The sequence below is a fragment of the Zalophus californianus genome, chromosome 12 (assembly GCF_009762305.2).
Source record: "Zalophus californianus isolate mZalCal1 chromosome 12, mZalCal1.pri.v2, whole genome shotgun sequence".
NCBI classification, from domain to species: Eukaryota; Metazoa; Chordata; class Mammalia; order Carnivora; family Otariidae; genus Zalophus; species Zalophus californianus.
Genome location: NC_045606.1, coordinates 93,085,085 through 93,100,213, shown reverse-complemented (window position 1 = coordinate 93,100,213; position 15,129 = coordinate 93,085,085). Strand labels below are relative to the sequence as shown.

The following is a 15,129-nucleotide window of genomic DNA, read 5'->3' as shown; positions in this document are numbered from 1 at the left end:
GCCTCTTCCTTTCTGAACTCCTCACTGATGTTGTACCCAGGCCCACCCAAGTGTCTTAAAAATCAGTGTTCAGATAACAAGAAGATTTTTTTTTTAATTAATAAGATAACCAAGAACAACCACAATCCAGTAGTATTTGAGGCCAAGGAAATTGATTCTGTATTTCTCCATCTGGGGATTCTTCCATTAAAACAACCGAGTTTGTTTTCAATGCAGCTATAACAGTGGACACAAACCTCCCGGAATGTACGTTTAGCATGCTAAAGTCTTTATTATAGGACTCATCACCTTGAGAGAGCCCATTTCTTTCTTCTAAATAATATGGATCTCAATACGGGGATATCATTGTTGTTGTTCCTAAATGCACTTCACAACCTGGAGACGATCTGTCTTCTGTGAAGAAGCCATTATGGTCTCTGATGCATCTCCCTTTTTAGCAGCTTATTGATCTACAAGCGCCCAGCCAGCCACCACACCACTACGGATATGTGTAATAAAAGCTGATACAGGCATGCTGCCGGCATAGGAACATAAAAGTCCTTCTTTGAAATGTTAACAACTCTGCTGACCCAAAGAGATGAAATGCCACCTTCCAGTTTGAAATAAACCTCTGAGTTCCTATAGCTTTTAAAATAAACATAGACAGCAAAAGACAGTTTTCTAGGGTAAGGGTTACCCACCATTTTATGAGACTTGCAATAGTATATAGCTCATCAATACTTTTTATAATTATTTCTTACAATTAATCCAGCTCTCCAAAATGCCAGTTTCATTGGAACCTGGAACCTACCCAATGGTTAATGCTGAAAGTACAATCTAAATTTTTTATCTGAGCACTTTATACAACTTGGGCAGAAAGTGCTGGAAATCAGTTTTCTAGCTCAAACCCCGTACAGATTTAACTAATATAAATGCAGAAATTAGAGTAGTCATAGAAAATCTTTCCTTGACATGAATCATTTATTTAACCTAGTTTAGAGAGCCAAGCAATGTGGCTGTATCTATATTTATCTGCTGAATGCGAAAGAATCACTCTACTTAGCTGAATGACTCGGCAATGAGCTCAGCCCTTACCAGAGTACGTGGCTAAAGGAGAAGTCCTTAACACCTTCCACCATGAGATGACCCAGCCAGAACAGCAGTCACGGTCATTTTAGAAAAGAATCCACTGAGAAGTAAACAGTTGTCCCATCTGTTATTGACCAAGGACTCTGTGGTCTTCATAAGCAAAGATGGGTTGGTTGGCCACCTCATCCTTCTGCCCCCAAATACCCCTGTAGGACATGGATGTTTTCCATGAGCAATGTTGCTCACCAACAACGATGGTGACAGGCACACCGGAGAGTTGGAGACAGATACTTACCATGTTTTCCAAGCATCACTGACCCACTCCTGTTGAAAGTCATGAAAAGCAAACTGAGGTAGGAACCAGAGAGGAGGCAGTTACAGAAGGCACAGTCTCTGTTTTCCAGTCATTATTTGACCAAAATCACTATCAGAGATTTGAGGAAGCTGCCCTCAACAGATGGTTAAGAGGGAGGCTGGCCTGAAGATACTCCTGATGATAAATATTGAAAAACCAGGAAAAATATCCTGAGGGAATGGCCACATATGCCAGACCCAGAGGTAAATTTGGAAATCCTTCCATCCATGACAGGAACAAGAAATGGAGGTAGTCTTCTCTTTTCTTACCATGTTTGGGGAAGGAGGACCAGCCTAGGGAAGGCATGAAGTGGAGAAAAAGTGGGCAGGATCACAATGAAGAGGTCAAATCCAGGAAACATGGAATAGTCCCCACTTGAAATTCTCCTCTTGTGAGTCAGAAATATGGGTGCTTTAAGAAAATACAAACCTTAACAAAGGAAATAAATTGAAGTTTATCATATGCTTTACAGAACAATTCACAGCAGGCTTCCTTTTAATGGTGAGTCTCCCTGGTCCAGTGAAATTACAGCTCTTTGTTAAATAAGATTTCCAGATCGACTGCATTAACGGAGATAAACCTTCATTCATTCAACAAGTATGTATTAAATACCTATTATGGCCCATGCATTATGCAAAATGCTGCGGATGAAAAGATGAATATGAAATAGTGCAAAAAGAGTCTCAAAAAGGAGGAAAGCATATGGGGAAATAAAATGTCACTGGTGCTAGGAAGCAAGTGTTTGGTGTGTGACAGAGGCCTAGGAGGAGGAAGGCAATCCTACACGGGAGCCCGGGTGAGAACACCAAGCAAGAGGAGGAGGGGCCTTAAGCTGACTGCTAAAGGGTAAGCATGTGTTGACCAGGCCGACTCAGGGGTGGGGGCCAGCAGGGAGGGACAGGGACTTCCAGGCAAAGGAAGACGTTTCATAAGCAAAAGTTCCCGAGGCATAAAATAGCTTAATCTGTTTGGGGGCCCGGGAGTCCGTCATCAGGGCTGGAGGAGAGCATGCTGGTATGGAGCAAAGCAAAAGCATGAGATGCACAGGTGGGGGGGTGGGGAGGCATGTTGCCAGACGTGGAGGGGCCCACTGGCCAAGGTGAAGATTACAGATCTTATCCCGACTGATAGGTCGTGGGAAGCCACTGAACGATGTTAAGCAAAGTGGTAACATGATTCGATTTCCATTTAAGAAAAATCACTTTGAATAGAAAGCCGTGAGGAGAGATGAGCTAGAAAACAGGAAACCAGAGGGCGCCACACAAGCACAGGTGCTGGGGACCAACCCGTAGAGGCAATGCTGGAACAGGATGGAGGTGGGGGATGTGTCAGGAGGGGAACCAACTTATTCACTGCTTGGATGGCTAGGGCAGGAGAAGAGAGCCCCTAAGGATGATCCTTAAGTTTCTGGGCTGGGCAACGAGAGACGCAGGGATGCCATTCCTCCAAGGTGGAGGAAAAGGAAGGGAGAAAGGATTCCAGAGCACGGGAAGAGAAAACAGGTTCTTGGGGACCCACGGAATATCCAAGTGAGCTATCCTGCAGGCGAGCTGTTTGGGTATTAGGTCTAAGTGAGCAATTCCCAGGGCAACAAGTCATGAGCTTCGAGGGGTGAAAAGGGCCGCAGGCATGAAAGAGAATGCTCAAGGAGAATGGAACACTGGAGAACCCCACCAGGCTGAGAAAGAAGAGCCAGTGAAGTGAAGGGAAGAGCAGAGGAAGTGGGGCGCCTGGCGGTCTCGGTCGGTAGAACGTGTAACTCTTGATCTCTGGGCGGTGAGTTCAAGCCCCACGCTGGGTGTAGAGATTACCAAATAAATAAATAAACTTAAAAAAAAAAAAAAGAACAAGGGTAGAAGTGGGTCCAGGAGCGAATGGGAGGCCCGGTGTTGGAAAAGGAGCAGCCCCAGGCCCAGGGAAGGGGGAGGAAACCTAGAGTCGGGGACCTAGAAGTGCACTGAAGAAGAGGTGAGGAAGAGAAGCAAGCCAGGCCACACCTGAGCACGACTACCTCCTGTTTCCTTTGTGCTAACACATTTAGGGAGGAGGGAGGGACAGGGAGAGGTTGGAGGGGCAGAGACCAGCTCTTCCCAGAGCGGGGAGGTCATTCACCTCCGGAAGGACAGACAGCTCCAGCTCTGCCCAGCTCCCCGCAGAGCACGAGGAACACAGCGGCTCATCATCACCTGGGACCTTCCGAAGCAGACCTGCCCAGAGCTGCATGTGCGCACTGGTCAGCCCTGTGGTTACGGAAACACCCCTGAAATCCCGTGGGACACCCATGATTCCCTAGTAACTCCGGACCCAGCTTTGGTGTTTTAAAGCATTATCAGCTGAAAATGGAACCCCTGCTATAGTTCTGATGGGCCTTTTCTGTTCCAGCTGTAGTTTGTATAAACGGAGTGGAAACACTATCCTAACAGAGGTGCCCTTGGCTAATGTCGCCCTTATAATCTTAAGAATGAAGAATCCAAACCATAATCCTCAATAATAAAACTACTTCAAGTTTTACCAACTAACATGCCCTACTCAGTTTGAAAAGGGATAAGAAAACTTCTGAAGAAATAAACTCTGGTCCCTTATTATTAATTCTCAGCTTTTCCTTCCCTGGTTCACACTGAGTTCCTCCCTGTGGGTTCAAATGCCTTCCCAGATGTTGGTGCTCTGGTTGATCCCACAGGAGGTCTCCTGTCTTATCTATTCAAAGTTCAGCGCCTGATAATTCCGGGATTGGTTTTAGTTTACCTTTCTGACCCTTGAAATTCTTTGTTTTTCTCCACAAGCTGCAGGAAATTGACAAAGAGGGGCGTGACTTGTACCTTACTCTATCTCAGAAACACATCATTTTAAAGTCTCAATCTCCTCTTCTTACACTACATCAAGAGTGAATAAAGCAATTTCATTTGTTTTAAGCCCTTCCCATGAGCTACTTTCAGCGAAACTGTTGATTAGGAATCGTTGATTAGGAAACTGTTGATTCTCCTCTAAAGGCTACTTGCTACCACTTATGAAAGTCACTCACAGATCACCTCAAAAACAAAGTTTTCCAAGAATTGTCCTTAAAGAACCTGCCTCCTATACACTGAACAACACAGTCTGAATAAAATTTTAACTTTTTTGTCAGGATCATAAAAACTTTCCAAATAGCCTGAGTGTGCATGCAGATGTATGCCCCCATTTGCCTCAGATTTTTTTTGTTTTTTAAGAAATGAAATAGAGATGATTTTAAAGCAACTTCCCAATCCCATTTGTTTCTCTGTCTTGAGAAAGGCAAACATCATCCTTCATTTTGGGTTTATTGGTCCCAGTGCATACTTTTATAAATACCATGCAAATAATGTTTCCATAAACAATATCTAACGTTATTTGATCTACTTTTTTAACTTCATATAAACGGCAACATTCTCATTTCATTCTGTATCCTGCTTTTTTCACTCAAATTTTATGTTTACCCATTTGGAAATACGTAGATATAGTATATTTATTTTAAATATAGGGTGATAGTTTCCATTGTATGAATACAGACCATACCTCATTATCCATTTTCCTATTCATGGACACTTCAGATTTTCCATTTTGCTTATTTATTTCGCTATTACAAGCGGTGGCGCCATGAACATCCTTGGACATGAGTATAGCCAGGGTGCAAGGTTATGCGTGTCTTCAGCCTCCTGACATAGAATCCATCTGCACTCCAGTGTCATGTCAGCTGACATAGAACAGGATGTGAGCGCAGAGCTTCTTTAAGATAAAAACAACCCCAACCCATCCAGGGCTATGAAATACTCCAGGGCCTTGGGGAATAGGAGTTGTGTTTGCCTAAACAGAATTGCTGTTATAAAGATTAAGAGAAATTCAGGCCAAAATTGAAAGGGAGATGCTCTGAAGCAAATAACGTGTCCAATAGAGTGAGGTTCGGAATACAGAACAGCAGTGCATTTTAAAACGCAGGAAATGATACAAATTTATGAAGATGACCTAATATAAAGTAAATTGCCTTTTCTTGGCAAAATACTTCGACGCCAAAAAAAAAAATCAATTGAAATAATTTAGATAGTGCAGTCTCCCATAAAACAGCAAATCTGTCAAACTTCCTTGAACGCCAACAGCAGGTTCCACTCAGAATAAACATCACCTTAGAAGATTCCTGGTGACTCCTGGAACAAGGCCTTTAAACTTTGTCTCTGTGCATACAAATTTATAAAAAAAATAAACTTGTTTTCCTGCTTGAATTACCTGTTCGTTGCCTGACTCCTATTTATAGTTGCTGTTATTTTTAAATACTGCTGAATAAATGATCTCAGAGAGGATTTATAAAATCTGGTAGCAGTAGCTGCCCTTTGGGGGACGGGCTGAAGGGCCTGGGGGACAAGGGTAGCTGGAAGGCAGACTAGACAAGGATTTACCTCATCAGAATTAATTAGTAATTTTTAAATAAGGCTAAGACTTCACCTTGTCCATCCACAAATAACAACTCTAAGAACATCCCCTCTTGTGCAAAGCCTCCCCTAACTGCTCCAAAATTTGAGAGCCACTCAGGCCCCAAGGATGTAAATCTCTCCTAGAACCTACCTTGGGGATTGTATGTATTAGTCTTCTTGCACACTTCCTCCTTTTGTTTGTTCTTTGACAACAGGACTACGGATTTCACTCAGAATCCACCACCCCAAGTTAGGTGCCTGACATAGTTGGAGCTCAAAAGCCATTTTTAGAATAAATACAGGGCAGTGTTCTTCATTATACAATGATTTTTAAATGACCCAGGAGATGTATCCATTACTTTTACTTGTCTTATATCTTGGTGCTCTTTAAAAGTTTTGTTTTAGGGGCGCCTGGGTGGCTCAGTCGTTGGGTGTCTGCCTTCGGCTCACGTCATGGTCCCAGGGTCCTGGGATCGTGCCCCGCATCGGGCTCCCTGCTCTGCGGGAAGCCTGCTTCTCCCTCCCCCACTCCCCCTGCTGGTGTTCTCTCTCTCTCTCTCTCTCTCTCTCTCTCTCTCTCTCTCTTGCTGTCTCTCTCTCTGTCAAATAAATAAATAAAATCTTAAAAAAAAGTTTTGTTTTAAAAAACAAGCCAAAAAAAACCCAAAAAAGATATGATACTCAAAACTGTTTAAATGTAAGCCTTATGACGGCAGGAATTTTGTCTGTTTTATTAACATCTATATCCCAAACAATACCTGGGCTAGTGCCTAGCACCTGCAGGTGCTCAATAAATGTGCTGAATGAATGAAGTTATGGTTATGAAGTATTGTATGTATAGTATGTAGACACCGACCAGTAATCCAGTTCCTTTCTCTGTTAAGTTTTATAATTTCTTTTAATTAATCTACTTAAATTGTGGTGAAACATACAGAACACAAAATTCATCATCTTCTCCAGTTTTAAGCACACGGTTCGGTGGCATTAGGTATATTCACATTGTTGCGTAACCATCAAAACATTTCTCCATCACATGTTTACTTTTTTTTTTTTAAAGATTTATTTGTTTATCAGAGAGAGGGACAGCGAGACAGAGACAGAGCTGTGGGGGAGGGGTGGAGGGAGAGGGAGAGAGAATCTCTAGCAGACCCCTGGCTGAGGGTGGAGCCGGGAACACCACCCCACCCCACCTCCCCACCCCACCCCACCTCCCCACCCCACCCCACCTCCATCAATCTCATCACCCTGAGATCAGGACCTGAGCCAAAAGAGTCAGAGGCTTCACTGACTGCGCCACCCAGGCACCCCTAAGTGTTTACATTTTTTTAAAGATTTTATTTATTTATTTGAGAGAGAGAGTGAGAGAGAGAGAGCACATGAGAGGGGGAGGGTCAGAGGGAGAAGCAGACTCCCCGCTGAGCAGGGAGCCCGATGCGGGACTCGATCCCGGGACTCCAGGATCATGACCTGAGCCGAAAGCAGTCGCTTAACCAACTGAGCCACCCAGGAGCCCTAAGTGTTTACATTTTTAACTCCAATCAGCAATCTGGCATTTCAAATCATTAGAGAAGAGGGGAAGTTTTGTTACATGACTGGATGGGGTAGGAAATGAGCTGCTTTGTCTCCCGCCTCTCCCTCTGGCATGCTAGCATCCTGGGATGGTCCCTTTCTCTGTCCTTCCTCCCCGGCTTTCTCTTCTCTCCCGGCTCACCTTTTCTCAACCATCTACCTATTATTTATGCTCCATCACCTAAATTTAACTTTCTTGTCAAATGTTAGCATGTCAAAGGGCCTGAAGTTTATATAATCCAAACTCACTATTTTACTTATGAGGAAATGAGATCCTTTGAAAGAAATGTATGCATTTTCTCAAAAACGGCAGATGTCCAATCCAGATGTTCAAATCAATTTTCTGTCTGCTCATTCCCCAGGTCACGCACTCCCTCCTCTCTCTGTGTACTCTTTGGAGTACATAGTTATAAAAGAATCTGCATCTGAATACATATTTGTGACTTTACCCCCCAATTCCTGGATGTTCACAGGGTCAAACTAGCCCAAGAGAGTGTTTAGGATTCTGCCGGAAGACCTAGGATTACCTACTAACAGCAGAGAGGGAAAAAATTATTTTTAACTGACAACCCAAAGTGGAATATACAGAATTGATCCTGTAATTGATCCTTACCAACCCTACAGTAAAAGAATAAATAAACAAACCTGGAACAGAAATATGGCTCCTGACTTTGTTGACTCAGTAAAAAGAACTCATCCCCTTCCCGAATTCCCCGACCAGTTGATTCCTGATCCAGCTGACACAAATGTGATCCTCTGAGGAAGAGCCTGATCCAACCACAGAAGACAATGAATTTGTCATTGAGCTAGAGTGTAAGTTCCCTCAGGACAGGAACCATGTGATGCCTCTTTTCTTTCCCCCAGCACCTAGCAGAGCACTGGGCACACAGCAGGTGCTCAAAACACATCACACCAACCCTCTCTCTCTTCCCACCCATGCACTTGCCCACTGAGTCACAGGGCTCCCAACTGTCAACTCTCACTGGTTAGTTGTATTTCAGCGTGATGAAGGAGGAGGGTGCAACTGAGTGCATTTGCTTGTACCTTTGGGCAGACACACAACGTGCATGCATGGGGACACATACTGTATATCAAGACCATGGGTATTTGTATGTGTTTGCCTGTGAGCAGGTCAAGCCTCCCTATATTTTAAAACCAAGACTAATGGAACCATTTAATTTTGGGCTTACTTGTCCATCTTCCCCTTTGTGCCTCCTAAGAGCAAAGACACTTCATGGCATTCACTCCTTCACATTACGTTCTACACTGATTAGTTCATTAGACATTATTTTTATTCCGATTGGCATAAAGTAGTACTATTTTTAGTAGCATTACTTTTAAGGTAGTACCGTTTTGTTTTTGTTTTGTTTTGTTTTGTTTTTTGTAGTAAGCTCTATGCCCAATGTGGGGCTGAACTCACAACCCCAGGATCAAGAGCTGCATGCTCTGCTGACTGAGCCAGCCAGACTCCCCTTATTTTTATTTCATATGTATTTATTTATTATCTGTCTCTCACTCCTGGAATGTAAGCTTCTCCAAGATGCCCAGTCCCTAGGCTCTCAATTAATATTTGCGGAATAAATGAGTATGTCCTTCATGGTTCTAACCTCAGCATCTACCACAGTGAACAAAATAGATACTCAGATATCATATAACAAAGTGTGTATGAGCTTCTGTCAGCAGGTCTCAAAGCAAGGTGCGTGAGCCACTTTAAAATGATCTCCCTCCTCAGCGCTAAGATGAAGTCAGTCCTCAAGCAGATCTCCCCTGGGTGAGATTCTAAAATTAACTTCTTATTTCTTTTCCAGTTTGAGGAATCAAGACACCGGCCTCTTCTCCACCCCACCCTTGCCCCAGCAGACTCTATGGTGACAAGAGAATACAGTGGGTGTCATCAAACCTGGAGCCAGCTTTCCAACCAGGGCCCGGCAGAATGGCTCCCGTGAAGAAGGGTGGCAAGAAGAAAAAGGGCCATTCTGCCATCAATGAGGTAGTGACCAGAGAATATACATCAACATTCACAAGTGCATCCATGGAGTGGGTTTCAAGAAGCATGCCCCTCGGGCACTCAAAGAGAACCGGAAATTTGCCATGAAGGAGATGGGAACTCCAGATGTGTGCACTGACACCAGGCTCAACAAAGCTGTCTGGGCCAAAGGAATAAGGAATGTTCCATACCGTATCCGTGTGCAGTTGTCCAGAAAACGTAACGAGGATAAAGATTCACCAAACAAGCTCTACACACTGGTTACCTATGTACCTGTCACCACTTTCAAAAATCTACAGACAGTTAATGTGGATGAGAACTAATCACTGATTGTCAAATAAAGGTATAAAACTGCACAAAAAAAAAAAAAAAAAAATCCTGGAGCCAGAATTCGAATCCTGGCAGTTTCACTTCCTTATCATGAGACTTGGCAAGTTCATTGACATTTATGCACCTCAGTTTCCTTAACTGTAGAATAGCGGGAAAAAAATAATAACACCCACCTTGAGTGTTATAATGAAGAATACATTAATAATAATACCAATATCTGTAAAACTCTTAGAGGAGTACCTGGCATTTGGCAATTACCATTAATTATCATTAATCCTCCCCGCCCAGTCAACAATGCCAGTTTCTTTTAATGGAGTTGAGAGAGGGAGGGGAAAGAACAGAGAAGCATGTGAGAATTCTGTGAGTCAAAGATGGAGAATGCATAAAATATAGATTTAGTGTAACTGACCATGAACTCACACCTTCTGTCCAAAACATTCAAGTAGCAAAGTTTCTTCAAGGGTAGAACAATATACTTAAATTTAAGCTCAAGTTATCATGTTTAATTATCCTCACCTGAAATGAAGTATGTGCTTATTCTCTTTAGAGGCTCTAGGCTCCGTGCAGCACTGTCCAATGGAGCTTTCCGTGACGGGAGGAATGTTCTCTCATCTGCACCATCCAAAACGACAGCCACTAGCCACGCGTGGCTCTTGAACATTTGCAATGTGGCCAACAGACTAAGGAAATGAATTTTTAATTTCATTGAATACTGGTTATTTTAAATTTAAATAGCCACTTGTGGCTAGTGGCTACCCTACCTGGGATCTGAGTAGACAAGCCCCTGGCCTTGGCTCTTCCTCACTCTCCAGCTCCATGCTCTGCTCCTCTCCCGCCTCCAGCAGTCAACACTCCCGAGGCCAGACTGCTGTTTCACACCTCCCTGGCTATGCAGATGCTGCCCTCTTGGCCTGAACTGCCCTTTCCTTGCCATCCACCTCCCAACTTCATGAAAACTGTGTTCAGATTTCACTTCCTCTGGGCAACTTTCCCCAATTCCCTCCCGGCTTACCTCACCCTACTGCCAACACAATCCATCACTGCCTGATCTGTGCTACTCTGCATCTGTTTCCGCTGCTCTCATCACCCGGTAGTTGTCATGTATTCCCTGTGATGCTAACAGACTGGGGGAGTTTTAAGGACCAGGTCTTATTCATCGCTGCGTTCTTGTGGTGTGTGCCCATCGCATAATATATGTGCAGTAAATATCTGCTGAGCACATTAGTCACTGCATATGAATACATGCAATGTTTTGTTAAATAAGCCTCAGTGTATTGACAACCACTCCCTGATTATATAGATTGAATTCTCTTATAAGGCCTATTTTCAAATAATAAAAAAGTTATTAGAGTCTCAGTTGAAGGTCTATTTATTTTAAGCCATATCAATATAACATTTCAGTACAAATCAAGGAATATAAATGTTCCCTGGAACAAAATCCGACCTGTAGCTGCTCCTCCTAAGGGTCTGGAAGTCTCTTGGATTTCAGAAACTGATCCTGTCATTGATCTCTCCCCCTGTGCTTGCAGTGACTTACTAGGGAGACACTGACGCAGTTGAAAATCAAGAAGACAAGAGGACTTGATTATGGACAGAGTCATATGGGAATTCAAGGGTGATCTATCCTTGCTACACCCTCTACCCAATCCTACCTCCAAGAAGAAAATCATCAAAATCTTATCTAATGTGAAAAATACTGACATGGGTGATACATGTCTGTTCAGTGACATATGCTATCCCAAAAAAAAAGGATTGTTTCCCTTATTCCTTAGCAAAAGTTTTGCTCAAAAAAATCTTCCTTGTTAAATTATGTAGCATCTGTTGCAATATTAACCTGCCCTGGGAGCCACCCTGGTTCATTTTTTTTCATCACAATTTTCTGACTAATCCTTTATTTGGATTCCCACACAAGTGTTCCTACAATTAGAAGAAGCTTTTGATGGATAAAATTCTGTGAACCTTATTTGTATGAGATATTTCCCAAGGACCAAGCATCTGGTGAATGTATTTTACAAATGATTTTCTTTCCTGCCCTTCAGGAACTTACAGTTCAATAAGACAAATAAATATACAGTGACCAGAAATGCATATTCATTGGTACAATCATGGCAGTGGGCATTGAAGAAATGGATTTCAGAGAGAACATGCATCCAAAGGACTTCATCTTCAAATCAGATATAGATTTGACTTTTGTTTTCTTATTAATTATGTGGTTTTGTTTTATTTTAAAATGCACAAACAGCACTTTCTAACGTAATGAACATTGATTTAAAAAATGATTGAGTTACATGGGGCTGTATGATCATTTAGATAAATCTCTAGTTTTCCCATATTACTGACAGATTTTACACAGTCTTTTCTCTGGTTTCCCTTTCCCCTCACCCAACACATATCTCCCAGAATTTGAATCTAAGATGCTCCCCCAAAAGACAAAGGACTAACATATCTTTTGAGGTTACTAACGAATACTATGAGATAAGTATCTTTCCTTAAGTTGCCTGCCTTAAATTTAAATATAGGGATATCAATTTTTTTTTACTTCCTTCCAAAATCTGCCAATCTAGGAAGAACGCTGATTAAGTCTAGAAATTATGTTCCATGTTATTGGAATTGCTTGTGAATTCTACTAATATAAGATGCACTTATTTCCAAAATGTGTCTCTTGTTGCTTAGAAAAGAGAAGATCTAGCTTTCACAGATTATGTTTTGAGGTTAAAAATGAAGATAGTGACCTTAAGTTCCTCAAGATTTGTAAGGCTGGCATGCCATCTATCTCAATAATACCTAACAAGAATGTCAAATGGCCAGAAACGGCCCTTGTAAGCGGGTGTTTGCAGCTGACAGTGATTGCTGTATTTTGGGTGATGGGGAACAGCATCTCCATTAGTTCAAGTGAAATACAATGCTCTGCCAACTCTGGGTATCAGTGTATTCAATCCCCCTGCTGTGCAGTGTCCATTTTCTCTTGCAATTAAAAATCAGTTGATACAAAGTCAAAATGTTGTACCCTCTTCCCCTATCCCTTTCCCTGTCACTGTGTTTCCAGCTTCACCGGAAGAACATGTCACTATGGTAACGAATCTCTCTGGTGCACAGACCAAGTCAACCTTTCTAGCCGGATTGCTAGGCAAAGCAACATGGAATCAAAGCCCTCAATGGAACCACCGGGAGCCATGGTTTCCATCCCCCTTTTTCTGAGTGGAGTGAACCAATGCCAGACAGAAGGATACCCAATCCATCGAGCTGCCAGAGATCTTTAAGAAAGGAAATGTAAGAATGTCCTTCAGCAAGTCCTACCACTGTTTTTCAGTCGTTATTAACATGAATTCTTCCTCATGTTTCAGCTAACTTCCTACCATTTCAATTTTAATGAAAGCGGAGCACAACAAAACAATGTAACACTTCATGAAACTGAGAATCTGAACGCTGTTACAGTCTACCCATTGTTAAAAAAGATTGTTTTTTCTTGCCTTCCTACTTCTAAACCCAAACCAAGTTACTCTCTTCTGGAATTCTCTAACATCCTGCCCATCTTTACAAAGTTGTAGAGCTCCAAATGGGTCACCCTGCTCTAATATGAGCCTAACTCTTAAGCAGTTGTGATGTTTGTAGTATTAACACACTCATAACCGAATCAGCTAAAATCCCTAGTCATTCTACAGAAACTACAAAACAAACATGAAGATGGATTCTCCTTCTGGACTTCACCTCACCTACATCTGACTAGCCACCTAGACCATACCCACTGCTTGTCATTCTTAAACAACTGACTTTTTTTTTCAAATTAACTATTTTTTTCTGATCAATTTCAACATTTTTCTGAATCAAAGAATATCAGTTCTCACAAATGATATTTTACAACAGGAGCAAACCTGCATTATAATATTAAGGGACAGTAAGAACTGTTCCATCTGGGCCTCAGAGACTTTGCAGAGAACATCATTTTCACCTTGGCATCACCATTTAATAGTTGAAGGGAATGAAACATGGTGGGGGGGGTGGGAACAAGACTCAGAAAGTCACACCACATCTTCCAGAATGCAACTACCATAGAAGGGAATGCATTCCCTTTTTCAGAGCAATATTAATATATATCCAAACAACATTTCAATGGATTAACAGAACAGGGTGGTCCCCAAAGTATAAATCATCCAAGATTTACAAACTGCATCAGATGAACAGACTTTTAAAAAATTGTGGGATCAACATTAGAGTACCCAAGAAATTTTCATCATTAGCAAATGAAGTCCGTTTTCTGTTTTGGAATACTTCAGGTATTTTTGATATAAATCTTCAGAACATGGTAATTTTTTTTCCTCTGAAGTGCCCACTTTGGTGTTACCTGAGGAACTACTTTTTATTTATTAGGCCCTGTTAAAATTCGATGCACACAAGTCACTTTTGTCAACCACCTCCCCAAAAGGAGAGATCAAGAATCGTGGTAGGATGCTTCTGGTCAACAAGCCTGTCACTGCAACGGGACAGGGGCTGTGATTTACTGATGTTTATGTGACCAATGCCTGCACCGTGCTCAGCACAGTCTAGCACTTAGCAAGCGTTTGTGGCGTGAATAAGGTGAATAAGGCCTTCTCGGTGAGATGCTGAATCAGTCCGACATCTAAAACAAAGATTAAAACTAGGAGGCTGTCTGCCTGACACATCATTCTCAAATTTGGGGACTGCTCTGCGAACAACACAACATGAGAGATTCCCTCCCTTTTCAGAGACTGATGAAGCATTAGCCTGAATTAAAAACCCTGGCCCACGATATTCCACGGGAATCCCATCAGACCAACGCAAGACCAGAGGCCGGCCAGAGAGAAGTACGCCTCCATTACCAGCTACTGGGGGGCAAGTTCTGGCCAGTCCGAGGCTCCGCAGGGCCTGGCTAACCTGACCTCCTGGAAGCAGGAGGCCCGGGAGACTGTGGCCCCGCGAAGGGAGGAGAGGGTGGCCGGGCCTAGGAGGCGCCGGGCTCTCCGCAGCGCCACGCCTCGCGCTTACCTTTCCGAATGAGGGCTGCGATCTCGGGGTCGAAGCCCTGCCGGTGGCACTTCCTCCAGAGGCCCATGTTGGTGGAGTTGTACTGCCGGCTGCACTCGTCAACCGGGCTCATGGCGAAGAGCTGCCGGCGGTTCCGGGCCCGGAGGAGTTTGCCCTCCCAGCGGTCCAGGCGCGAGCGGCTCGCCCGGAGCGGCAAGTTGTTGTTGTTGTTGTAAATGAAGCCGGGGTCGACCCGGCGGGTGTTGAAGGCCTTGCACCTGTCCCTGTGCTTCCTGGCGTCCGTCTCGTACCAGTGGTCCGAGCAGATGGCCACGGCCAGCATGCCGAGGGCGCAGAGCGCTAGCGAGAGGCCCGTATAGAGCAGTAACCTTCCGGCAGCCATGCCTCCGCTTGGC

The 15,129-nt window shown here is 43.3% G+C and overlaps 1 protein-coding gene and 1 pseudogene across 1 annotated transcript in view; one reads left to right on the top strand and one right to left on the bottom strand.

Moving 5' to 3' along the window:
- The window catches only part of TMEM178B (transmembrane protein 178B), a 335,584-nt gene extending 320,468 nt beyond the window's left edge, over nucleotides 1-15,116 (bottom strand). The window contains exon 1 of the mRNA XM_027574298.2: nucleotides 14,735-15,116. Coding sequence (XP_027430099.1) covers nucleotides 14,735-15,116 — 382 coding nt within the window. The remainder of the gene's footprint in view (nucleotides 1-14,734) is intronic.
- LOC113911576 lies at nucleotides 9,347-9,749 on the top strand (annotated as a pseudogene).
- Nucleotides 15,117-15,129: the final 13 nt, after the last annotated feature.